The following is a 23,178-nucleotide window of genomic DNA, read 5'->3' as shown; positions in this document are numbered from 1 at the left end:
AAATGGACTGGAATGGGTGAATTTAACTCGGATGACAATTATGTCTACTATTATGGGCAGGAATCCCTTAGAAGAAATGGAGTAGCCATCATAGTCAACAAAAGAGTCTGAAATGCAGTACTTGGATGCAGTCTCAAAAATGACAGAATGATCTCTCTTTGTTTCTAAGGGAAACCATTCAATATCATGGTAATCCAAGTCTATGCCCCAACCAGTAAAAATGAAGACGCCAAAGTTGAACGGTTCTATGAAGACCTACAAGACCTTCTAGAACTAACAGTGAAAAAAGATGTCCTTTTCATTAAATGGATTGGAACGCAAAAGTAGGAAGTCAAGAAACACCTGGAGTAACAGGCAAATTTGGCCTTGGAATACAGAATGAAGCAGGGCAAAGGCTAATAGAGTTCTGCCAAGAGAACACACTGGTCACAGCAAAACCCTCTTCCAACAACACAAGAGAAGACTTTACACATGGACATCACCAGATGGTCAACACTGAAATCAGATTGATTATATTCTTTGCAGCCAAAGATGGAGAAGCTCTATACAGTCAGCAAAAACAAGACTGGGAGCTGACCGTGGCTCAGATCATGAACTTCTTATTGCCAAATTCAGACTTAAATTGAAGAAAGTGGAGAGAACCACTAGACCATTCAGGTATGACCTTAATCAAATCCCTTATGGCTGTATAGTAAAAGTGAGAAATAGATTTAAGGGACTAGATCTGATAGACAAAGTGCCTGATGAACTATGGATGGAGATTCGTGACACTGTACAGGAGGCAGGAATCAAGACCATTCCCAAGAAAAAGAAATGCAAAAAAAAAGCAAAATGGCTGTCTGAAGAGGCCTTACAAATAGCTATGAAAAGAAGGGAAGCAAAAAGCAAAGGAGAAAATGCCAGGAGCCGGAACAGGAGTCCCCACCCATGACAAGGTCATGCGGGAGAGCTTTGATGGGCAAGGCGAGTCAGAGCTCGAGGCCACCCCCCACCCCCCACCCCCATCTGCCTGAGCGTCTACCCCAAAACCAGAATCTGTCTGTTTTACTATTTCACAACTTTCACCAACTCTTCTGACATTAATGGGGGGCTATCCCCAACCACTTTTCTCTGAAGAAAATTAACTTAGAGCTCTAATTAATAATTCTCCTGGGCATAATAGGAGTGTTTCAATTCAAACCCCTCTGATGACTTTCTAGCTTGCCTGACAGGTTTGTTCGGACTCCTGCAGCTATGCATGTGATTATTCACAGCCTCCCAACCACGAGAGGCACGGGAAGCTTAAGATAGTCTAACAATGCAGAGCTTCTCAGAGAGTTAAAATTGTTAGAATAGAACTAGTAGAGGATTTCTTTGTTGAGCTAATGCTTGCTGCCAAGTTTCCATATCCCTTACCTATTGTGTCCCTAGGAGTGTATTGATTAATACAGTTGGTGTATAGAAATGTAAGTAGTAGCTTTAATGTTTGTAACCTTGGACCCTTGAGTTAATTCTTTTCTTGTTATAGCCCACCACACTTTTGCCCTATAGGAATGCAACTTTATCTAATGCTTTCAGAGGGTGGCGCCTGACTTTAGAATAATCACCTTTAGAGAAAAAAAAGTTTTCTGAAGAAAGGGTCATAAAATGTTAACAGGCCTCCTGGCCAGAAGATGATGTAAATCACCTAAAGCTTTTGCATATAAAAAGTTTTCAGAAAGAAAGCCTGGCTTCAATAAGGATCAAGGACTGCTGACCTTGCATGACTGTACCCACCGCCCCCCGCCCCCCCCCCCCATTATCCTCTATGCACAACTTAAGGTATAAAAACTACTTTGGAAAATAAAGTGTGGGCCTTGCTCACTGAAGCTTGGTCTCCCCGTGTCATTGTTTCTCTTTCCGTTTCCTTTTCCTTTTCAGGCTGATATTCCGTGGAGCGCAGGGGCCCTCTGCATTCACTTTCCTGACTGGGCTTCTAAGACCCACTCGAGAAGGTGCCTAAGGTGGAGCACCTTCTGCGATTCGAGAGGGCGCCTGCAGCCTACGTGAACAGAGCAAGTCCCGTGCTGGGGCTTTATTGACTTTCTGTGTAAACCAAAGAATATCAGCCTCTTTTCTCTCCTCTATTTTCTTAACTGCAAAATTCTTTCCTTATCTCTTTCTCTACTTCTATCCTTTTCGCCAACGCCGTCCTCCCGAGGGAATCCCTGGATCCAGCCTGGGCTGGACCCCAGCAAGAAAAGGAAAGATAAACCCATTTGAATGCAGAGTTCCAAAGAATAGCAAGGAGAGATAAGAAAGCCTTCCTCAGGCAATCAACGCAGAGAAATAGAGGAAAACAATAGAATGAGAAAGACTAGAGACCTCTTCAAGAAAATTAGAGATACCAAGGGAACCTTTCATGCAAAGATGGGCTCAATAAAGGACAGAAATGATAGGGACCTAACAGAAGCAGAAGATATTAAGAAGAGGTGGCAAGAATACACAGAAGAACTGTACAAAAAAGATCTTCACGACCCAGATAATCACGATGGTGTGATCATTCACCTAGAGCCAGACATCCTGGAATGTGAAGTCAAATGGGCCTTAGGAAGCATCACTATGAACAAAGCTAGTGGAGGTGATGGAAATCCAGTTAAGCTATTTCAAATTCTGAAAGATGATGCTATGAAAATGCTTCCCTCAATATACCAGCAAATTTGGGAAACACAGCAGTGGCCCCAGGACTGGAAAAGGTCACTTTTCATTCCAATCTCAAACAAAGGCAATGCCAAAGAATGCTCAAACTACCACACAAATGCACTCATCTCACATGCTAGTAAAGTAATGCTCAAAATTCTCCAAGCCAGGCTTCAGCAATACGTGAACTGTGAACTTCCAGATGTTCAAGCTGGTTTTCAAAAAGGCAGAGGAACCAGCGATCAAATTGCTAACATCTGCTGGATCATCAAAAAAGCAAGAGAATGCCACAAAAACATCTACTTCTGCTTTATTGACTATGACAAAGACTTTGATTGCGTGGATCATAATAAACTGTGGAAATTCTGAAAGAGATGGGAATGCCACGCCACCTGACCTGCCTCTTGAGAAACCTATATGCAGGTCAGGAAGCAAGAGTTAGAACTGGACATGAACAATGGACTGGTTCCAAATAGGAAAAGGAGTATGTCAAGGCTGTATATTGTCACCCTGCTTATTTAACTTCTATGCAGAGTACATCATGAGAAACGCTGGACGGCAGGAAGCACAAGCTGGAATCAAGATTGCCGGGAGAATTATCAATAACCTCAGATATGCAGATGGTACCACCCTTATGGCAGAAAGTGAAGGAGAACTAAAGAGCCTCTTGATGAAGGTGAAAGAGGAGAGTGAAAAAGTTGGCTTAAAGCTCAGCTATGAGAAAACTAAAATCATGGCATCCAGTCCCATCACTTCATGGGAAATAGATGGGGAAACAGTGGAAACAGTGGCTGACTTAATTTTTCTGGGCTCCCAAATCACTGCAGATGGTGATTGCAGCCATGAAATTAAAAGATGCTTACTCCTTGGAATAAAAGTCATGACCAACCTAGACAACATATTGAAAACCAGAGACATTACTTTGCCAACAAAGGTCCGTCTAGTAAAGGCTACGGTTTTTCCAGTGGTCATGTATGGATGTGAGAGTTGGACTATAAAGAAAGCTGAGCACAGAAGACTTGATGCTTTTGAACTGTGGTGTTGGAGAAGACTCTTGAGAGTCCCTTGGACTGCAAGGAGATCCAACTAGTCCATCCTAAATGAAATCAGTCCGAATATTCATTGGAAGGACTGATGCTGAAGCTGAAACTCCAAACCGTGGCCACCTGATGTGAAGAACTGACTCATTGAAAAGACCCTGATGCTGGGAAAGATTGAAGGCAGGAGGAGAAGGGGATGACAGAGGATGAGATGGTTGGATGGCATCACCCACTCAATGGACTTGAGTTTGAGTAAACTCCAGGAGTTGGTGATGGACAGCGAGGCTAGGTGTGCTTCGGTTCATGGGGTCACAAAGAGTCAGACATGACTGAGTGACTGAACTGAACTGAACCTTGGTAGGCTGAGTGATATTCAAGCACGCATCTGCAAGGCACCTTATGTCTCCTCCTATTTTAGTTTTTGAATTAACTTTATGGAGCAGAATGCTGTTATAATCCTGAGTTTCCAGAGGAGGATCCTGAGGTTCAGAGAAGTTAAGCAAAGTGTTCAAGGTCACACAGCTGGTCGGTGGTGGGTCTGGGATCTAAGCTGAGGTCTGGCAGCCTTCCAGATCCTAAAGGGGTCAAAGTCCCTATGGGACCTCTCCGTACTTCTACCCCTATTGCTGCCTCTCCTTCACAGCCCAGATATTGAACGGGATATATGAGAAAAACAGAGAGGCTGAGCAGCTTGTGCTTTGTCACACAGCATACGAAAGCAATGCGTGCGATAACTCCTTTGCTCAGCCTCCTACTCCAACCCTGAGGCCCAGGCACTCACAACACTGGACTTTCCCCTGGAAAAAGGTGTAGTCATAGTGGTCGTAGCAGTAGTCACAGTTGTGGGGTGTCAGGTAACCGTAGCAGCAGTCGTGGTCGTAGCAGCACCTGGCAGGAGAGGACAGGAGGTAGGTGAGTCCTTGGCTGACTTGAGTCTCATGTTGCCCCTGCCCCAGAGCAGAAACTGCTTGTCCACCTCGGAAGTCAAGGCCTGCAGGGTCTAGTCTTCTTTCTAGCTAAAACTTCTCGAGTGCTTCCTGTGTACCAGGTGGTGGTTTAGTCTCTAAGGAGTGTCTGACTCTTGTGACCCCATGGACTGTAGCCCGCCAGGCTCCTCTGTCCATATGATTCTCCAGGCAAGAATACTGGAGTGGGTTGCCATTTCCTTCTCCAGGGGCTCTTCCTGAACCAGGAATCGAACCCGGGTCTCCAGCATTGCAGGAAGGAAGATTCCCTCCTGTGTACCAGGCACCTGCTCTATCTAGGAATTCTCTCTTAATCCTTTTGGCCGCTCTGGGATAGAGGTACTAGCATTATCCCCATTGAACAAATGAGGAAACTGAGTCTCTGGGAGGTCAGGCCACATGCCCAGGATCATACAGCCTGTATGTGGTGGGTGAGGGTGCTGGCCTCGGGCCTGGCTGGCTCTCATCCCTCCTCTGGTAGATCCCTGGGTTGCTGTGAAAACCAATGAGATTGTGGCAAAATGAAGTGGGACTTTTTTAAAAACAATGTTCAACGGCAATGGGAAGTGTTTGTGGCTCTTCTAACTAGTTTGGGGTTGAGGGTACAAGGCAGACTTCAGAAAGTCTGGGGAACCCTCCAGAAGGGCTGGGGCTGGATTGGAGCTTAGCAGAGTTCCTAGCAGGGAAAAACATGAGAACATTCAGGTAAGACCTAAATCAAATCCCTTGTGATTATACAGTGGAGGTGATTAATAGATTCAAGGGATTAGATCTGATAGACAGAGTGTCTTGAAGAACAGCTATGGACTGAGGTTTGGAACATTATACAGGAGGTGGTAACCAAAATCATCCCAAAGAAAAAAATATGTAAGAAAGTAAAATAGTTGTCTGAGGATACCTTAGGAATAGCTGAGAAAAGCAGAAAAGCGAAAGGCAAAAGACAAAGGGAAAGATATTTCCAAATCAATGCAGAGTTCCAGAGAAGAGCACAGAGAGATAAGAAAGCCTTCCTCAGTGATCAGTGCAAAGAAATAGAGGAAAACAGTACATTGGGAAGGACTAGAGATCTTGCCAACAAAATTGGAGACACCATGGGAATATTTCATGCAAAGATGGGCACAATAAAGGACAGAAATGGTATGGACCTAACAGAAGTGAAAGAGATTAAGAAGACGTGGCAAGAATACACAGAAGAACTATACAAAAAAGGACTTAATAACCTGGATAACCACCACAGTGTGATCACTGACCTACAGCCAGACATCCTGTTGTGTGACGTCAAGCAGGCCTTAGGAAGCTTTACTAGAAACAAAGCTATTGGAAGTGATGGAATTCCAGTTGAGCTCTTTCAAACCCTAAAAGATGATGCTGTAAAAGTACTACACTCAATAAGGCAGGGAAATTTGGAAAACAGCAGTAGCCACAGGACTGAAAAAGTCAGGTTTCGTTCTGATCCCAAGGAAAGGCAATGCCGAAGAATGTTCAAACTACTGCACAATTGTGCTCGCTTCACATGCTAGCAAGGTAATGCTCAAACTCCTTCAGGCTAGGCTTCAACAGTACATGGCACCAAATGAATAAATGGATGGAGAAGCAGGAGGGGAAAGGGGAGGGTCCCTGGGGAGAGGCAGAGCACGATTGGGAGGCATTACCAGTCTGTGGCATCTCTGGGTAGGCCTTGGCCACCTTTTCCGCAGTAACAGCCATAGGATGAATAGAAGAAGATGGGGATCTTCCCTGTCACTTGTCTGATCATCTCGTTGAGGTCCAGCATGTCGGCCTCGGCTGGAGCCACACCTGCCAAGGAGCCCAGCCACAAGGAGAGGACGTGAATCTCAGGGAGTCCAGGGGGCTGCAGGCCTGGCACCTCTGCTCTGCCTGGGCCAAACCAATGACCTTGGATAATAAAGTAACAACAAACACTACGGCTATTGGAAATATAATGACAGTTGGTAACTGATTATCAGGGATCTTTTCATGTGGAGACCTACTGACTCCTTCCTTTCCATGAGAGACTCTTTTTTTTTTTTAATCCTTTTATTTTGGTTTATTCTCGATGTAGAGAAAAGTTGCCAAGATCATATAAAGAGATTTCATACACCTCCCCATTCAGTTTCCTCTCATCATGGTATATGTATGAAAACTAAGAAGCCAGTATTGGAACCATAAATGCTGTTTTTAATGTCCATTTTAGGGATGAACACACTGAGGCTCAGTACCTTGTTCCAGGTCATGGTAGCTGGTAAACAGAGGAGCAGGATTAAAGCCCAGGGCAGTCTGGTTCTGCTCTGTCTCTGGGTCACAGTCTATAGTTGGAAGACACTCCCCCCCCTACCCCCGACTCCCACCACAGCCCACAGGGAATCCACACATTAAACAGTATGTGTGGGGGCTTCCCTGGTGGCTCAGTGGTAAAGAATCCGCCTGCCAGTGCAGGAGACACGGGTTCAATCCCTGGTCCAGGAAGAGCCCACGTGCCGAGGAGCAGCTAAGCCCATGCGCCACAGCTGTCGTGCCTGGGAGCCACAACTACAGAGCCCACGGGCTGCAGTTACTGAAACCTACGCCCCCTAGAACCTTCCTTCCACAACAAGAGAACCCCCCGTGCTGAGAAGCCCACACACCGCTACTAGAGAGAAACCTCACCCAGCAACAGAGACCCATCACTCCCAGAAATAAAATAAAATAAATAAAATCATTTTTTAAAAAAGCCTCTTGAAAAAACTATGCATGGCTCTTCTGGGAAGCAGCGTGATTTAGAAATCAATGTTTTTCATGAATATTTTTCACTTCAGTCATAATATCTGCTGGTGAGAATTGATCATAAAGGAAATTCATTTTATTGGGAGAGAGGAATGCATTATATTGAGTTAGGAGAAATAAAATATATTAAGCCAGTGAGTTCAGGGAAGAATTTGGGAGAAACAGATGAGATGCGAAAGGGACTGATATGTACCTGTGTGCAACCTCAGGAGATGACCAAGAACACAGATGGAGCCCAGAGTCTCAGACAGACTGGGCTGGGGAGGCCCCTTCGGGTGACCCTAGTTTTGGAAGCTCACCCCCCACCCTCAAGTAAATGGTGTTATAAAGAAAGCTCTATACTCAAATAAAGTGAGTAATAAGCAGGGGAGAGCCCTAAACTAGGGAAAGCTGGGGCTGGGATGAACTCATGCAGTGGGCCAGGGGTGCCATCAGAAGCAGGGTGCTTGCCTTGTGAAGAAAGTGATAGTTACTCAGTGGTGCCCGACTCTTTGCAACCCATGGACTGTAGCCTGCTAGGCTCCTCTGTCCATGGGATGCTCCAGGAAAGAATACTGGAGTGGATAGCATTCTGTTCTCCAGGGGATCTTCCCGACCCCGGGATCGGATCTGGGTCCATTTCAGGCAGATGCTTTACTGTCTGAGCCACCAGGGCTGCAGCTAAACGGTGACTGGTAGAGTCTGGACTCGCAGGTGGGTCGTGCCCCAGTGTGTGGAAGTCCACATTGCCCCTCTCGTCTGCCATGTTGGCTCTAGCTGTGCAGATGTTAAGAGAAACCTACTAATTTTGACTGTGCTGAGGAACGGCCCCAGGCCCCTTGGAACCCCAGATTTGGTGATAAGGCCCCAGAAACAGCCCACGGCCAAGAGAGTTAATGTGCACCCAATAGGCCAGCCAGGGATCTGAATTCAGAATCTCACCTTTTTGCTGAACCTCCATCCCCTTGTGCACCCCAAGTTTAGACCTTTCTATTCCAGTTTAGAAGTAGCCACACTAATTCACACCTGAATTCTGCAGCTGTTTCTCGCCTAGCAAACAAATTCAGCTTTGATTCAGGGTGCTTTCAGTGGTCTTATTTCTTACAGTTTTACAGTGAGGTCAACCCAGTCCTTGGGAATCGAGGAGCTCAAATTGTGGTCAAGAGGGCTTCAGGACATTGACTTAGCTTAACAGTGATTCCTGCCTTGGTTGCTTTTTCCATCCTCAGCTGTCGCTTAGGAGGATGGAGCCCCCTCTCCCAAGGGTTAGTGACAGTGGCAGGGGCCATGTCACTACTAACTCATGCATGCACTTTGTGTGAAGTTACTTCTCGCTGTTACTTACACTTGCTAAGGTTTTGTGTATATTTCATTAGACTCCTTCTAACAACCCAATGAAGAGGTGTTATTGTACCCACTTTACAGATGAGGATATAGAGGGGTAGGGGGACTTGGCCAAGGTCATACCACCGGAAGCTGATGGGCCAGCATCTGAATGCACGTTCATCTGTGTATTTCATCTCTACACCATATTGCCTCTTTGCATCTGAGAGATGAATTTGTGCAGCTTGATTGCAGTTTTCCTAATGGTTTTCACTGTAACCCTGCTGATGTGTTCCTCTAGGGAATTTGGGAGTCCCCAAAACAACATAAAGCACATTAAAAAAATGAAGTGCAAATCCTTTCTCATATCACATATTCTGAGATGGATCAACAAGTAAAAACTCCAGTTTGCTAGCAACCAGATTTGCAACATTTGATCTGTTAAAGATCAGATGGAAACTTCACCATTTCCCAATGGACAACAGAACCCCCAGGGTCAAGGGAGCTGAAAGGGTTCTAAAAATGTAGTGGTTTATCACTAAGTCATGTTCAACTCTTTCGACCCCATGGACTCTAGCTTGCTAGGCTCTGCTGTCCATGGGATTTCCCAGGCAAGGATACTGGAGTGGATTGCCATTTTCTTCTCCAGGGGATCTTGCCAACCCAGGGATCAAACTTCAGTCTCTTGCATTGCAGGCGGATTCTTTACTGACTGAGCCACTAGGAAAGTCCCCTAAAAGTGTGGAGAGGTGTGCATACATAAGAGATTACTATTATCTAGTCAGAGGGACACAGGAGAGCAGATCCATTTCTGTAGTTTGTGTCCGAAGTACCACAGACGTCAGTTCAGCTGGAGCCCAGTTTCTGAACTTCTAGTTTCCCGCCTTTGCCTGCCACATAGCTTGGCCACCCACAGCTCTCTGACTGAAGCCACTGTTCCAGGGGATTGAGCCACTGACGACTCCTTGCAGGGGGCCGAATACTGGGGGACTGGTACCGGGGCAGTGACGATCAGCACAGCAGCTCAGTTTAGGAAAGAGATACAGGGCATCCCAGCTTCCCTCCCCGCCTTCCCGGCCGTGGGTGGTGTCCCCACTTACCAGCAAAGACCAGCAGTGCGCAGAGCAGGGAGAGGCCCATGACCGCAGCACAGAGCAGTGGAGGCAGCGACTGGAAGTCCCTTGTGAGCCAGCAGCCCCTTATATCAGATGGGCCCTGCTTGCTGAGCTCGCCCCCACCCTCCCAGCTTCAGCTCTGCCGGAGGTCACCCATGCTCTTTGTGTTTCCTCTTTTCTGGCAATGCGGAGTTTTATTATTTCTGTTTTCAATATCTTTAAAAAATGTTTTTGATTGCATGTTTGGCATAGAGGATTTGGAGAACTTGAACAACTAGAAGCAATTTAAAATCATTTGTGAATCCATTCATCACCATTAATTTTTTCTATGAAATTGACATATAACATTGTGTAAATTTAAGTGTACGATATATTGATGTGATGCATTTATATATCATGACCTTGTGTTAGTGCAGCAATAACTAGAATTTCTATCACATCACATAATTACAATTTCTCTTTGTGGCTGGAATAATTAAGATCTAGTCTCTAGGCAAGTTTGGTGATTATGACTCAACATTGTTGTCTATATTCACTGTACTGTCTAGGACTTATTTACTACTTGTTGCAAGTTCGTACACTTATACAATACTTATCCTAGCCGCCCCCCCCGACCCCACTTTCTGTAACCACCATTTTACTCTCTATTTTAACATGTCTGTACACACACACACACACACACAAATGGAATCTTCTTTACGCACTCATCCATTGATGGGTGCTTAAGTTGTTTCCATCATTAACATTTTCGTGTCAATGTTATCCTGATTCTATTACTCTCTGTATATATATCCTTTTTCCTGACCAAATTAGGTAAAGATTACAGGTAGTACGTTGCAGTCTGTCTTTTCATTTACTAAAATAACTTAAACATATTTCTATGTTGTTAAGTCATCTCCTGCAGAAACATTTTGAAAGGTAGCCTTGTATGCCATTCATTTAAAGAATCCCCTATTGTTGAGAATATGTGTTATTTCCAATATCATACTATTCTAGACCACACAGCAGGACAGTGAAAAAACTCTTTGAGATGAAATCTCGTCCCTGCCCAGAATCGTTTCTATAGGGTGTACTCCTGAAGTGGGCTTGCTGAGTGAAAGCACACCTACAGTTTGAAGGCAATTGACATGTGTTGACAACTTACCCTGCAGAAGGTCTGCCCCAGTTTAAAATGGGACTCCTAATGAGGCAAATGACGTGGACCCAGCCCAACTAGGGTGGAGGTGCTGATGGCAAGACATGCTTGACATTACAAATGGGTAGTCTGCTGCAAACGCTCTACCAGTAACCCCTAAGGTTTGCCGGAGAGTCCACGAGAGCAGAAACTGAGCTTCTTTGGTGCCTGTCAGATGGCTGTTCAAGAGCATAGAGCACAGGCTGACCTCTTTGCTGCCAGCTAACTGGTCTACCCAAAAAAAGTCAGGTCACGGCTGGGTGATCTCCCTCTCCCTCTTCCCTGTCTCTTTAAAATCTAATTTTCCTTCATTCCTAGACTCAGTCATTAACTGATCATCTCATACATGAAAAAGCAATCTGCATGCAAAATACTAAGCAGCAAATACATGAAGTCTCTCTGGCATAGTCTTGGGCATGCCTCCCCCGTGTGTGCTCTGTAGCCATATGCTCTTTCCCTTTATGCTCTGACCACTGTGGGACCTTCCTGTGCACTCTTCTAGGCCTGTGGTTACCCTTCTGAGCCCCAGCTTTCCCCTGAGTTGGTCTCAATCAGGCAGAAGCAAAAGTGGCCAGGACTTCTGCTGATTCCAGAAGTCTTTGCCCTAGTGGGAGAGAAGACTTGATAGACGCTGCAAAAAGTCTTCAAAATCTGCTGTCCCAGATGTTCCCAGAGGTCCCAGGGCACAGTTCAAAAGGAACACATTCAAACTATAGCTTCTTCTCCTACCATCTTGGGACCCTGGGCAAGTCATTTGACCTCAAGAGCCTTGCTTTCCTCATGTGCAGAACGTGGACAATGTGGAGGCAACCGTCCCTCTCTCCTCTGATGGCTGTGGGGTTTAGAGACCACATGCACACAACACGCTGCGTGCAACACACCCGCAGAGAGATGACGTTATGGTGACCACAACACAGGTTATGTAGCATCACATCTAACAAAGAGGCTGGGAACTGGGACCCAAACCCAGGCTGCCTCCCTGGCGTTCCAGATGCTTCCCGGGAGAAAGCTGCTCAGCTCCGTGTCTTCCATTTTCTCACGCGTGAAACAGGGTGGTGAGAGTGTTACGGAACCAAACTTGAGTCCACTTGCCCAGAAAAGCCAGTCTACTGACTTCAGGTCATGGTGAAGTAAAGAGCATCATTTACTGCAGGGCACCAAGCAAGCAGTCCAGACAGCTAATGCTGAGTTCAGTTCAGTTCAGTCACTCAGTCGTGTCCAACTCTTTCTCAAAAGGCCTGAATTCCCATGGTGGCTTTCAGGGAAGGCTTTAAAGACAGGCTGAGGGGAAGGGGTTTGGGGGTGTGTGGTCAGCCTGTGGGCATTCTTATGATTGGTTGGTTATAAAAGAATTAAGGGATCAATATCGTCAACAATCTGGTTCCAGCCGTCTGGGGTCTATGTGCTTGTGACAGCTTACATACAGTTGACTTCTTCCACATGGTGCAGTCTGTGAAACAGTTCATACGATTGGCTCAGAACAGCCCTTAGGAGGAACTAAAGGTCCTCGAGTTTGTTTAATGGCTAAACTTTTATTACTTTTGTCCTGTTTTCTTTTGGCTTTGCATTTTTCTTACTTTTCTGATTAAATGTATTCTTTGGAACTGGGGGAAGACCTAGGTGGTTAAAGTTTTTTTTCATAAGTGAGAGGCAGGTGGAAGACTCAAGTGGGGGCAGGTCTGTCCTGGGAAATCACCATAGGGTCCAGCTTGGTTACCATAGCACCTGCTTCATAGACTTGTGGGAATTAAATGTGGTGATATGGGGACAGAGCTCCGTCAGTAGCCAGAAACCAACAAATGTGAGCTACGGTGACTCCCCCCACCATCATCTTCATCTGCACCTTCGCTGCTTAAAATGAACAGAATAAATAGATAACCTTTGCTTTTACATTGTCTAATCTGCATTAATCCTCTCCAGTCTGTCTTCTCAGTGTTTTTGTTTTTCTCTAGAAATTTGATCTAGTTTTTTTTTTTTTTTTAATATCTCCACATCCAAGGAGCAGTGGGTACACGGGTGCAGGAGGGCTGAGAGGAGCTACTCCATGTTCAAGGTCAGGAGGGGCGGCGGTGAGGAGAAACCCCTCGTCCAAGGTAAGGAGCAGTGGCTGCACTTTGCTGGGCCAGCCGTGACGAGACACCCCACGTCCAAGGTAAGAGAAACCCAAGTCAGACAGTAGGTGTTGCAAGAGGGTATTAGAGGGCAGACACACTGAAACCATAATCACAGAAAACTAGTCAATCTAATCACACTAGACCACAGCCTTGTCTAACTCAATGAAACTAAGCCATGCTCGTGGGGCCATCCAAGAGTGGCGGGTCATGGTGGAGAGGTTTGACAGAATGTGGTCCACTGGAGAAGGGAATGGCAAACCACTTCAGTATTCTTGCCTTGAGAACCCTATGAACAGTATGAAAAGGCAAAATGATAGGACACTGAAAGAGGAACTCCCCAGGTCAATAGGTACCCCATAAGCTACTGGAGATCAGTGGAGAGATAACACCAGAAAGAATGAAGGGATGGACCCAAAGCAAAAACAATACACAGTTGTGGATGTGACTGTGTAGACGCAAGGTCCAATGCTGTAAAGAGCAATATTGCATAGGAACCTGGAATGTTAGGTCCATGAACAAGGCAAATTGGAAGTGGTCCAACAGGAGATGGCAAGAGTGAAAGTCGACATTCTAGGAATCAGCAAACTAAAATGGACTGGAATGGGTGAATTTAACTCGGATGATTGTTATATGTGCTACTTCGGGCAGGAATCCCTTAGAAGAAATGGAGTAACCATCACGGTCAACCAAAGAGTCCAAAATGCAGTACTTGGATGCAATATCAAAAACGACAGAATTATCTCTGTTCATTTCCAAGGCAAACGATTTAGTATCACAATAATCCAAGTCTATGCCCCAACCAGTAATGCTGAAGAAGCTGAACGGTTCTATGAAGACCTACAAGACCTTTTAGAACTCACACCCAAAAAAGATGTCCTTTTCATTATAGGGGACTGGAATGCAAAAGTAGGAAGTCAAGAAACACCTGGAGTAACAGGCAAATTTGGCCTTGGAATACGGAATGAAGCAGGGCAAAGGCTAATAGAGTTTTGCCAAAACAACACACTGGTCACCCTCTTCCAACAACACAAGAGAAGACTCTACACATGGACATCACCAGATCGTCAACATCGAAATCAGATTGATTGTATTCTTTGCAGCCAAAGATGGAGAAACTCTATACAGTCAGCAAAAACAAGACTGGGATCTTGTGGCTTGGATCATGAACTCCTTATTGCCAAATTCAGATGTAAATTGAAGAAAGTGGAGAAAACCACTAGACCATTCAGGTATGATCTTAATCAAATCCCTTATGGCTATAGTGGAAGTGAGAAATAGATTTAAGGGCCTAGATCTGATAGATAGAGTGCCTTATGAACTATGGACTGAGGTTCGTGACTTTGTACAGGAGACAGGGATCAAGACCATTTCCATGGAAAAGAAATGCAAAAAAGCAAAATGGCTGTCTGGGGAGGCCATATAAATAGCTGTGAAAGGAAAATAAGCAAAAAGCACAGGAGAAAAGGAAAGATATAAGCATCTAAATGCAGAGTTCCAAAGAATAGCAGGAAGAGATAAGAAAGCCTTCAGTGATCAATGCAAAGAAATAGAAGAAAACAACAGAATGGGCAAGACTAGAGATGTCTTCAAGAAAATTAGAGATACCAAGGGAACATTTCATGCAAAGATGGGCTCGATAAAGGACAGAAATAGTATGGACCTAACAGAAGCAGAAGATATTAAGAAGAGGTGGCAAGAATACACAGAAGAACTGTACAAAAAAGATCTTCATGACTCAGATAATCACAACGGTGTGATCATTCACCTAGAGCCACACATCCTGGAATGTGAAGTCAAGTGGGCCTTAGACAGTATCACTAACAAAGCTAGTGGAGGTGATGGAATTCCAGTTGAGCTATTTCAAATCCTGAAAGATGATGCTGTGAAAGTGCTGCACTCAATATGCCAGCAAACTTGGAAAACTCAGCAGTGGCCACAGGACTGGAAAAGGTCAGTTTTCATTCCAATCCCAAAGAAAGGCAATGCCAAAGAATGCTCAAACTACCGCACAATTGCACTCATCTCACATGCTAGTAAAGTAATGCTCAAAATTCTCCAAGCAAGGCTTCAGCAATACGTTAACTGTGAACTTCCAGATGTTCAAGCTGGTTTTAGAAAAGTCAGAGGAACCAGAGATCAAATTGCCAACATCTGCTGGATCATGGAAAAAGCAAGAGAGTTCCAGTAAAACATCTATTTCTGCTTTATTGACTATGCCAAAGCCTTTGACTGTGTGGATCACAAGAAACTGTGGAAAATTCTTAAAGAGATGGGAATACCAGAGCACCTGACCTGCCTCGTGAGAAACGTATATGCAGGTCAGGAAGTAACAGTTAGAACTGGACATGGAACAACAGACTGGTTCCAAATAGGAAAAGGAGTACATCAAGGCTGTATATTGTCACCCCGCTTATTTAACCTATATGCGGAGTACATCATGAGAAACAGACGGGAAGAAGCACAAGCTGGAATCAAGATTGCTGGGAGAAATATCAATAATCTCAGATATGCAGATGACACCACCCTTATGGCAGAAAGTGAAGAGGAACTAAAAAGCCTCTTGATGAAAGTGAAAGAGGAGAGTGAAAAAGTTGGCTTAAAGCTCAACATTCAGAAAAGCAAGATCATGGCATCTGGTCCCATCACTTCATGGCAAATAGATGGGGAAACAGTGGAAACAGTGCCAGACTTTATTTTCTGGGCTCTAAAATCACTGCAGATGGTGATTGCAGCCATGAAATTAAAAGATGCTTACTCCTTGGAAGGAAAGTTATGACCAACCTAGACAACATATTGAAAAGCAGAGACATTACTTTGCCAACAAAGGTCCGGCTAGTCAAGGCTATGGTTTTTCCAGTGGTCATGTATGGATGTGAGAATTGGACTGTGAAGAAAGCTGAGTGCCGAAGAATTGATGCTTTTGAACTGTGGTGTTGGAGAAGACTCTTGAGAGTCCCTTGGACTGCAAGGAGATCCATCCAGTCCATTCTAAAGGAGATCAGCCCTGGGATTTCTTTGGAAGGAATGATGTTAAAGCTGAAACTCCAGTACTTTGGCCACCTCATGTGAAGAGTTGACTCATTGGAAAAGACTCTAATGCTGGGAGGGATTGGGGGCAGGAGGAGAAGGGGACGACAGAGAATGAGATGGCTGGATGGCATCACTGACTCGATGGATGTGAGTTTGAGTGAACTCAGGAGATGGTGATGGACAGGGAGGCCTGGCATGCTGCGATTCATGGGGTCACAAAGAGTCGGACAGGACTGAGTGACTGAACTGAACTGAACTGAACTGATGTTTCTAATTGGCTTCCTTGGTGACTCAGACAGTAACGAGTCTGCCTGCAGTGCAGGAGACCCAGGTTCAATCCCTGGGTCAGGAAGATCCCATGGAGAAGGAAATGGCAACCTGCTTCAGTATTCTTACCTGGAAAATCCCATGGACAGAGGAGCCTGATGGGCTACAGTCCATGGGTCGCAAAGAGTCAGACACGACTGAGCTACTTCCCTTTCTTTTTCTATGTTTCTAATTAACAGGCTCAAGCTTTCCTCTATTTTCTTAAACATATAGAGTATAGTGTAAGACTGTCTTAGTATGTTTATCTACTAATCCTATCATTTTTGTTCCTAAGTCTGTTTCTATTGATTTTTTTTTTCATTATGACTTTTAGGTCGCCATTGCTCATCATTATAGGAAACACTCTGAGGACTTCCCTGAGGGTCAGAGTGGTTAGGACTCTGAGCTTCCACTGCAGGGGGTGCTGGTTTGATCCCTGTTTGGGGAACTAAGTTCCCCCATGCTATGTCGCCAAAGAAAAGAAGAGAAAAGACTATGATAATAATAAATCTTTGTCTATTTTAAAAAGGAAGTGTCTTTAAAATAGATTTCCAGAAGTGAAATTGCTGAATCAGAAGATAGAAATGTTCTTAGAGTTCTTCCTTCTTCTGAAATTGGTTGAAATTTAGAAACTCTCTAGCTTTTGGCTCCATCAGCAGCATATAGTAGATGGAACCAATCATCTCCTGAGCCTTTCCAGCAAACCTGAGTTTTCACTTCCTTGGAAACAGAGGAGACACACTTGGTGATACTGTTCGCCCATGATCCATCGAGATCTCCAGGTGGAGGATGGAAGGAAGCAGGAGAGGGCTTAGACCCTGACGTGCAAATTCTATTAAGAATAGTTACCATCAGCTGGGGCCCAGCGAGGTTAGGAACCTGCCCAGAGTCATACAACAGCAGGTGAGTGGCAGAATTTGAGTCAGAATACAGGTCAGCCAGAGCTGCCCCTACTATATGCTGGGCACTGTTCTAAGTGGTTCACACAGAGTAAGTGCAAAGAGGAACTGCCGGGATCCCCATGATACAGATGAGTCATTGTACCCAGGGGCTACTTTCTGAGCCAACATAGATGGAGGTGGAAATGAGAAGAGCTGGCAGAGCTTGGAGTCTGCTGCCCCCAACCTCACTGCAGAGAAGGTGAACCCCCATCTCCTAAGAGACACCCCCTTTCAGCCAGTGACCAGAGTCCTTTGCTTGACTCATGTGCTAAGTCGCTTCAGTTGTGTCCAGCTCCTTGCAACTCTATGGACTGTAACCTGCCAGGCTCCTCTGTCACCCCTTCCCATAAAGTCTCGTTTACCGAAATGGCCCCACTGCCTGGATTCCATCTGTGATGAAACCTGCCAGAGGCTGCTAGATGCAGCTCAGAATTATTATTATTGGTGCATAATGTCTGCATGGGAAGAGGAAATTGAAGGAAGCTGGGCTTACCAAGAGATGCTCACACTAAGGGAGAAAAGCAGAGAAAGTCAATACTATATGACATCACTTATATGTGGAATCTTTCAAAAAATGATACGAATGAATTTATTTACAAAATAAAAACAGACTCACAGACTAAGGGGAAAGTCAGGGGAGGGATAAATTAGGAGTTCAGGATTAACAAACACACTACTATATATAAAATAATGAACAAGGACTTACTGTACAACACAGGGAATTCTACTCAATATTGTGTAATATCCTATATGAGAAAAGAATCTGAAAGAGAACAGATATATGTATATGCAGAAGTGAATCTCTTTGCTGTACCTCTGAAACTAATACAACATGGTAAGTCAACTAACTACCTTCCAATACAAAATAAAAATTAAATTAAAAATATAAAGAGAAAAATAGGTTAAAAATATGTATTTGTTTTCACTGCACAGCTTCAATTGTTGTTCATAATTTCGTACGATATCTTACCATCTACAAACATATTGGATGACTTAGGGGACACAGGAGATGTGGGTTGGATCCTTGGTTCAGGGTTGGATCCCTATGTTGGATCCGTAAATATCTCTGGCTGATTCCTGTCGACATTTAGCAGAAAACAAATTCTGTAAGCAAATATCCTTCAATAAAAATACAAATTAAAAAAATAAAGAAAGAAGCTGGGCTTTCTTAGGGTCTTCTGCACTTCGTCTCTGATATGCTCTGCCAAGCGAGGAGGAGGGAGAGATTTCAAATTCCTTTGTGGGAGAGTGACCCACTTTTCTCCAGCTGCACCAAGGCAGAACTAAAGCAAGTGAGTTAAATGACCAGAAACCACTCAAATGTCTGTCTGCTGCAGAATGGTAAATTGTGTGATTATACCACACCAACAAACCACAGCTACACATAACAACAGGGAAAGCCTCACAAACATTATGCTGAACACAAAAGAGTACATGTTGTAAGAGAGATTTATATGAACTTCCAGACAGTCAAGCTAATCTGTACTTTTAGAAGTCAGGACAGTGGCTACCCATTGAAGGCCGTGGTGACTGGTGGGGTTACTAAGAGGGCTTCAGGGATGCTACCGATGGTCCTTCTCTTCTGGTATTGGTGACGTTGGTGTGTTCATATTCTGATAATTCTTACAGCTGTTTTGATTTGTATATTCTTGTGTATCTTTTATATATCCAATGATGTGAGTAATAACAACGATAATGAAGATCGTGAGAGTAAAAGCAAGTGGACTCAAACTTTGGTAGGAAAGACTTGAGATAGCCTTCTGGATGATCAGAGAGCCTTCTGGTACTTCAGATATCCTTCTGGATGATCAGATATCCTTCTGAATGATCAGGTATCCTTCTGGGATGATCAGATATCCTTCTAGTACTTGAGATAGCCTTCTGGATGATCAGATATCCTTCTAGTACTTGAGATAGCCTTCTGGATGATCAGATATCCTTCTAGATGATCAGATATGTTTCTGGGTGACCAAGTATCCTTCCAGGTCATCCAATATCCTTCTAAGTGGTCCTTCTGTGTGTGTGTGTGTGTGTGTGTGTGTGTGTGTGTGTGTGTGCGCGCGCATGGGCGTGCACACATGCGAGGTAACTTCAGTCATGTTTGAGTCTTTGCAACCCCATGGACTGTAGCCTGCCAGGCTCCTCTGTTCATGGGATTTTCCAGACAAAAATAGCAGAGTGGGTTGCCATGTCCTTCAACAGGGGATCCAACCCTGAACCAAGGATCGAATCCACGTCTCCTGTGTCCCCTACGTCATCCAATATGTTTGTAGATGGTAAGATCTCCTACTAAGTTATGAACAACTGAAGCTGTGCAGTGAAAACAAATTTCTACTTTAATATCAAGCAAATCTGGCTTCAACTTCTAGCTTGTTTATGACATTAATTACATTACTTCGTCTCTCTGAACCTCAAGTTTCTCATCTGAAACTGGGACCGACATGCACTCTTTGAGGCTTGTTGTCATGATTACAAGTAGAATGGCTGGCACACAGTTGATAGTAAACGCATGGCACCTGGTGACCCCTCCCCCCAGGAGAAAAGAGTTTAAAGTTCTGAGCTCCCCTTACACCTCAGGCCCAGAGACTCTTGCTTCTAAATGATACAGTTGGTCATAGACCAGGGAATTTCCGCTTTGACCTCTCAGACAAGTGGCCACAGAATGTGATTTCAGAAGCACTCAAAACCTGCCTTCCCAGCAACTTCAATATTGTCACTGCTTGAAGGTTCTTCTTGTTTTCAGACTTGGCCTGAGTCCCTGTGACCTTCCACAAGGTCACATTACCCTGGGAAGCAGCAGAGCCTGGGTGTTCAGAAGGAGGCTTCGGGGTTAGATGGCCCAGATGTGGATCCTGACCCCCACTTGTGTTTCCTCATCTGTTAAATGGGGTGAAGGAACATGAGACTGCCCAGCTATTGGAGTTCTTGTGAGAATTCTGAGATATGGGGCTTGTGCCTAGACAGCATATTAAAAAGCAGAGACATTACTTTGTCAACAGAGGTCTGTCTAGTCAAGGCTATGGTTTTTCTAGTAGTCATGTATGGATGTGAGAGTTGGACTATAAAGAAAGCTGAGTGCCAAAGAATTGATGCTTTTGAACTGTGGTGAAGGAGAAGACTCTTGAGAGTCCCTTGGACTGCAAGGAGATCCAGTGAGTCCATCCTAAAGGTGATCAATCCTGGGTGTTCATTGGAAGGATTGATGTTTAAGCCGAAACTCCAATACTTTGACCACCTGATGCAGAGAGCTGACTCATCTGAAAAGACCCTGATGCTGGGAAAGATTGAGGGCAGGAGGAGAAGAGGACAACAGAGGATGAGATGGTTGGATGGCATCACTGACTCAATGGACACGGGTTTGGGTAGACCCCTGGAGTTGGTGATGGGCAGGGAGGCCTGGTGTGCTGCGGTTCATGGAGTCACAAAGAGTCAGACACGACTGAGCGGCTGAACTGAACTGAACTGAACACAGTAAGTGTTCAGTAATGGTAGTTGATGTTGCTGTTATTAGTACTATCTTGTGGGAGGCAAAGACCACCTGTCCAAGAAATCTCAGAGGAACCCAGCAAATGATTGATTCAGCAGGCATTTTGTAAGCACCTACTATATGCCCCATCCCCGAGTCAGACCCACCACACTGTGTGGGGTGCAGACAAGAAGCAGTAAGATACATCCCCACCTGCTAGGAGATAGTGTCCCTGGAATGACCAGACACTTTTGAGCTGGTTGGATCCTGAGCTGTGTCACCCTGCAGTGGCCTGTCTGGTGGGTGTGGGTTGGATCCTTGCATTAATTTGCACAGGCTGATTTGTGTGGAAGTGGGCTGATCTGCCTGAAGAGTCGAGTTGGGGGGATGACCACAGACCCCAAGATATTTGTCTCATGGCTTTGGCCTGAGCACTGTGGACAGAGTCCTCAGGCACAGGCTCCAGGAAGCTCCAGGCCCAGGCTCTGGTCACTGAGGGGGCCCTGCAGGGCACAGGGAACAAAACGGTGCCAAGTCCATGCAGGACAGGGCTGGGGGCATGCCCTGCCTCTGTGCAGAGCATGGAGTGGCTCTGACACTGGAAGGTAGGGAGACCCCACTGGGCATCCGCAGGCCCACAGCTTTGGGGTGCTGAGACCTCCAGGAACAGCAACAGAGGTGGGGTAGGGGAGCAGAGCAGAAGACTGTGAGAGGCCTGGAACCCCTAAGTCTGCTCTGGAGACCCCCAGAAAGAACAGCAAGATTTCATGTTGTGAGGATTTAGAATGGAGCTGACTTATGTGGACCAGACAAGAGACCAGAGGCATTTCTGGCTGTTAGTATGATTCTCCCAGGGGCCCACAACCTCTTGAGACCGGGTGGAAAGGTACTCCCAAGAGATACACCATTAGCAGTGCTTTGCCTTTTTTGTTTTTAATTTTAATTTATTGCAGTATAGTTGCTTTACAATGTTGTGTTAGCTTCTACAGCACAGCAAAGTAAAGGAGCCACATACCAATGCAGGTCCCTACCCTTGTGGACTTCCTTCCCACTCAGGTTACCCCAGAGCCTTAACTGGAGTTCACTGCACTATATACCATGTTCTCATTAGTTATCTAGTTTACGACATTGTTGCTCAGTTGCTAAGTCATGTCTGACTCGTTGTGACCTCACAGACTGTAGCCCGCCGGGCTCCTCTGTCCACGGCATTTCCCAGGCAAGAATATTGGAGTGGGTTGCCATTTCCTTCTCCAGGGGATCTTCCCATCCCGGGGATTGAACCCAACCCACACCTCCTGCATTGGCAGACAATTCTTTACCGATGAAATACCAGAATAGTACCGGTAGTACACATACCATTCACACAAGGTCTTTGATAGCACCATTTGTACCATGGGTATTATTTGTTCCATTTGCAGAAGGGGTTAGTGGAGCTCCATGGGGTCAAGTCACCTCCCAGGCAGGGCACTGACTAGACCCGGTCTCCTGTCTCAAGGCTGATTCTTTCCCAGTGGGCCTTCGACATGGGCCATCTGGACAATGGGTGGTGTTATGGGTTGAACTGTGTCCCCCCACTCCCACAAATGTATATACCCCAGTACCATGTTTGGAGATAGGGTCTTTAAAGAGGTACTTAAGTTAAAATGAGATCATTAGTGTGGGTCCTATTCTAACATGACTTGTGTCCTTTAAGAAGAGGAGATTGGGACACAGGCAGGTAGGTAGGAGACTGTTATCTGCAAGCCAATGACAAAGGCATCAGAAGGACCCAATCCTGCCTGAAATGGATCAGGACCCTCTGGTCTTTGTCCCCCCATGTCCTCTGCCTGACTTTTGTCTGTGGATAAACCTTAGCCAAAGAACAAATTTAATCAGAGAAGTGAGAACATGGAGAAACAAAGGAAAACTGTCCAAGAAGACCAAAGAATAATCATGGAGCCATTAAGCACAGTCAAGGACCTTTAGTTCCTCCTCCAGGACTATAGAGAGTATCCTGAGCCATATCCTGTGAGATGTCTCCTAGATGCTGAAACCCCAACCAGGTGGTGGTTATAAAGTGGTGGTTTAGTCACTAAGTCATGTCCGACTCTTGCAACCCCATGGGCTGTAGCCTGCCAGGCTCCTCGGTCCATGGGATTCTCCAGGCAAGAACACTGGTTGCCATTACCTTCTGTATGCAATTTCCTTCTACCTGGTGGAGAAGTTAACTGCCTTATGACCAGACTGTAGCCTGACAAAAGCTTCCACAGTTCCAAGAATTGGCCTCAGGGAAGTGGGAACAAACTGACCCTGGAACTGAAGACC

At 45.2% G+C, this 23,178-nt stretch overlaps 1 protein-coding gene across 3 annotated transcripts in view; it reads right to left on the bottom strand.

Annotated features, from left to right (window-relative positions):
* The window catches only part of LOC133234253 (group IID secretory phospholipase A2-like), a 42,570-nt gene that overhangs the window by 2,519 nt on the left and 16,873 nt on the right, over nucleotides 1-23,178 (bottom strand). The window contains exons 1-3 of one of the 3 annotated variants that reach the window (XM_061394578.1): nucleotides 9,829-9,937; nucleotides 6,316-6,460; nucleotides 4,480-4,586 (exon numbers count right to left, since the gene is read on the bottom strand). In XM_061394578.1, the coding sequence (XP_061250562.1) occupies nucleotides 4,480-4,586; nucleotides 6,316-6,460; nucleotides 9,829-9,868 (292 nt within the window). In that variant the 5' untranslated portion in view covers nucleotides 9,869-9,937. Of the gene's footprint in view, nucleotides 1-4,479; nucleotides 4,587-6,315; nucleotides 6,461-9,828; nucleotides 10,098-23,178 lie in introns of those variants that run through there. The other 2 variants (XM_061394594.1, XM_061394567.1) reach the window with 2 other exon arrangements.

The sequence above is a fragment of the Bos javanicus genome, chromosome 2, assembly GCF_032452875.1.
Source record: "Bos javanicus breed banteng chromosome 2, ARS-OSU_banteng_1.0, whole genome shotgun sequence".
In the NCBI taxonomy this organism is placed as follows: Eukaryota; Metazoa; Chordata; class Mammalia; order Artiodactyla; family Bovidae; genus Bos; species Bos javanicus.
The sequence above is the reverse complement of the archived record's forward strand: the minus strand, read 5'-3'. Positions and strand labels throughout refer to the sequence as shown.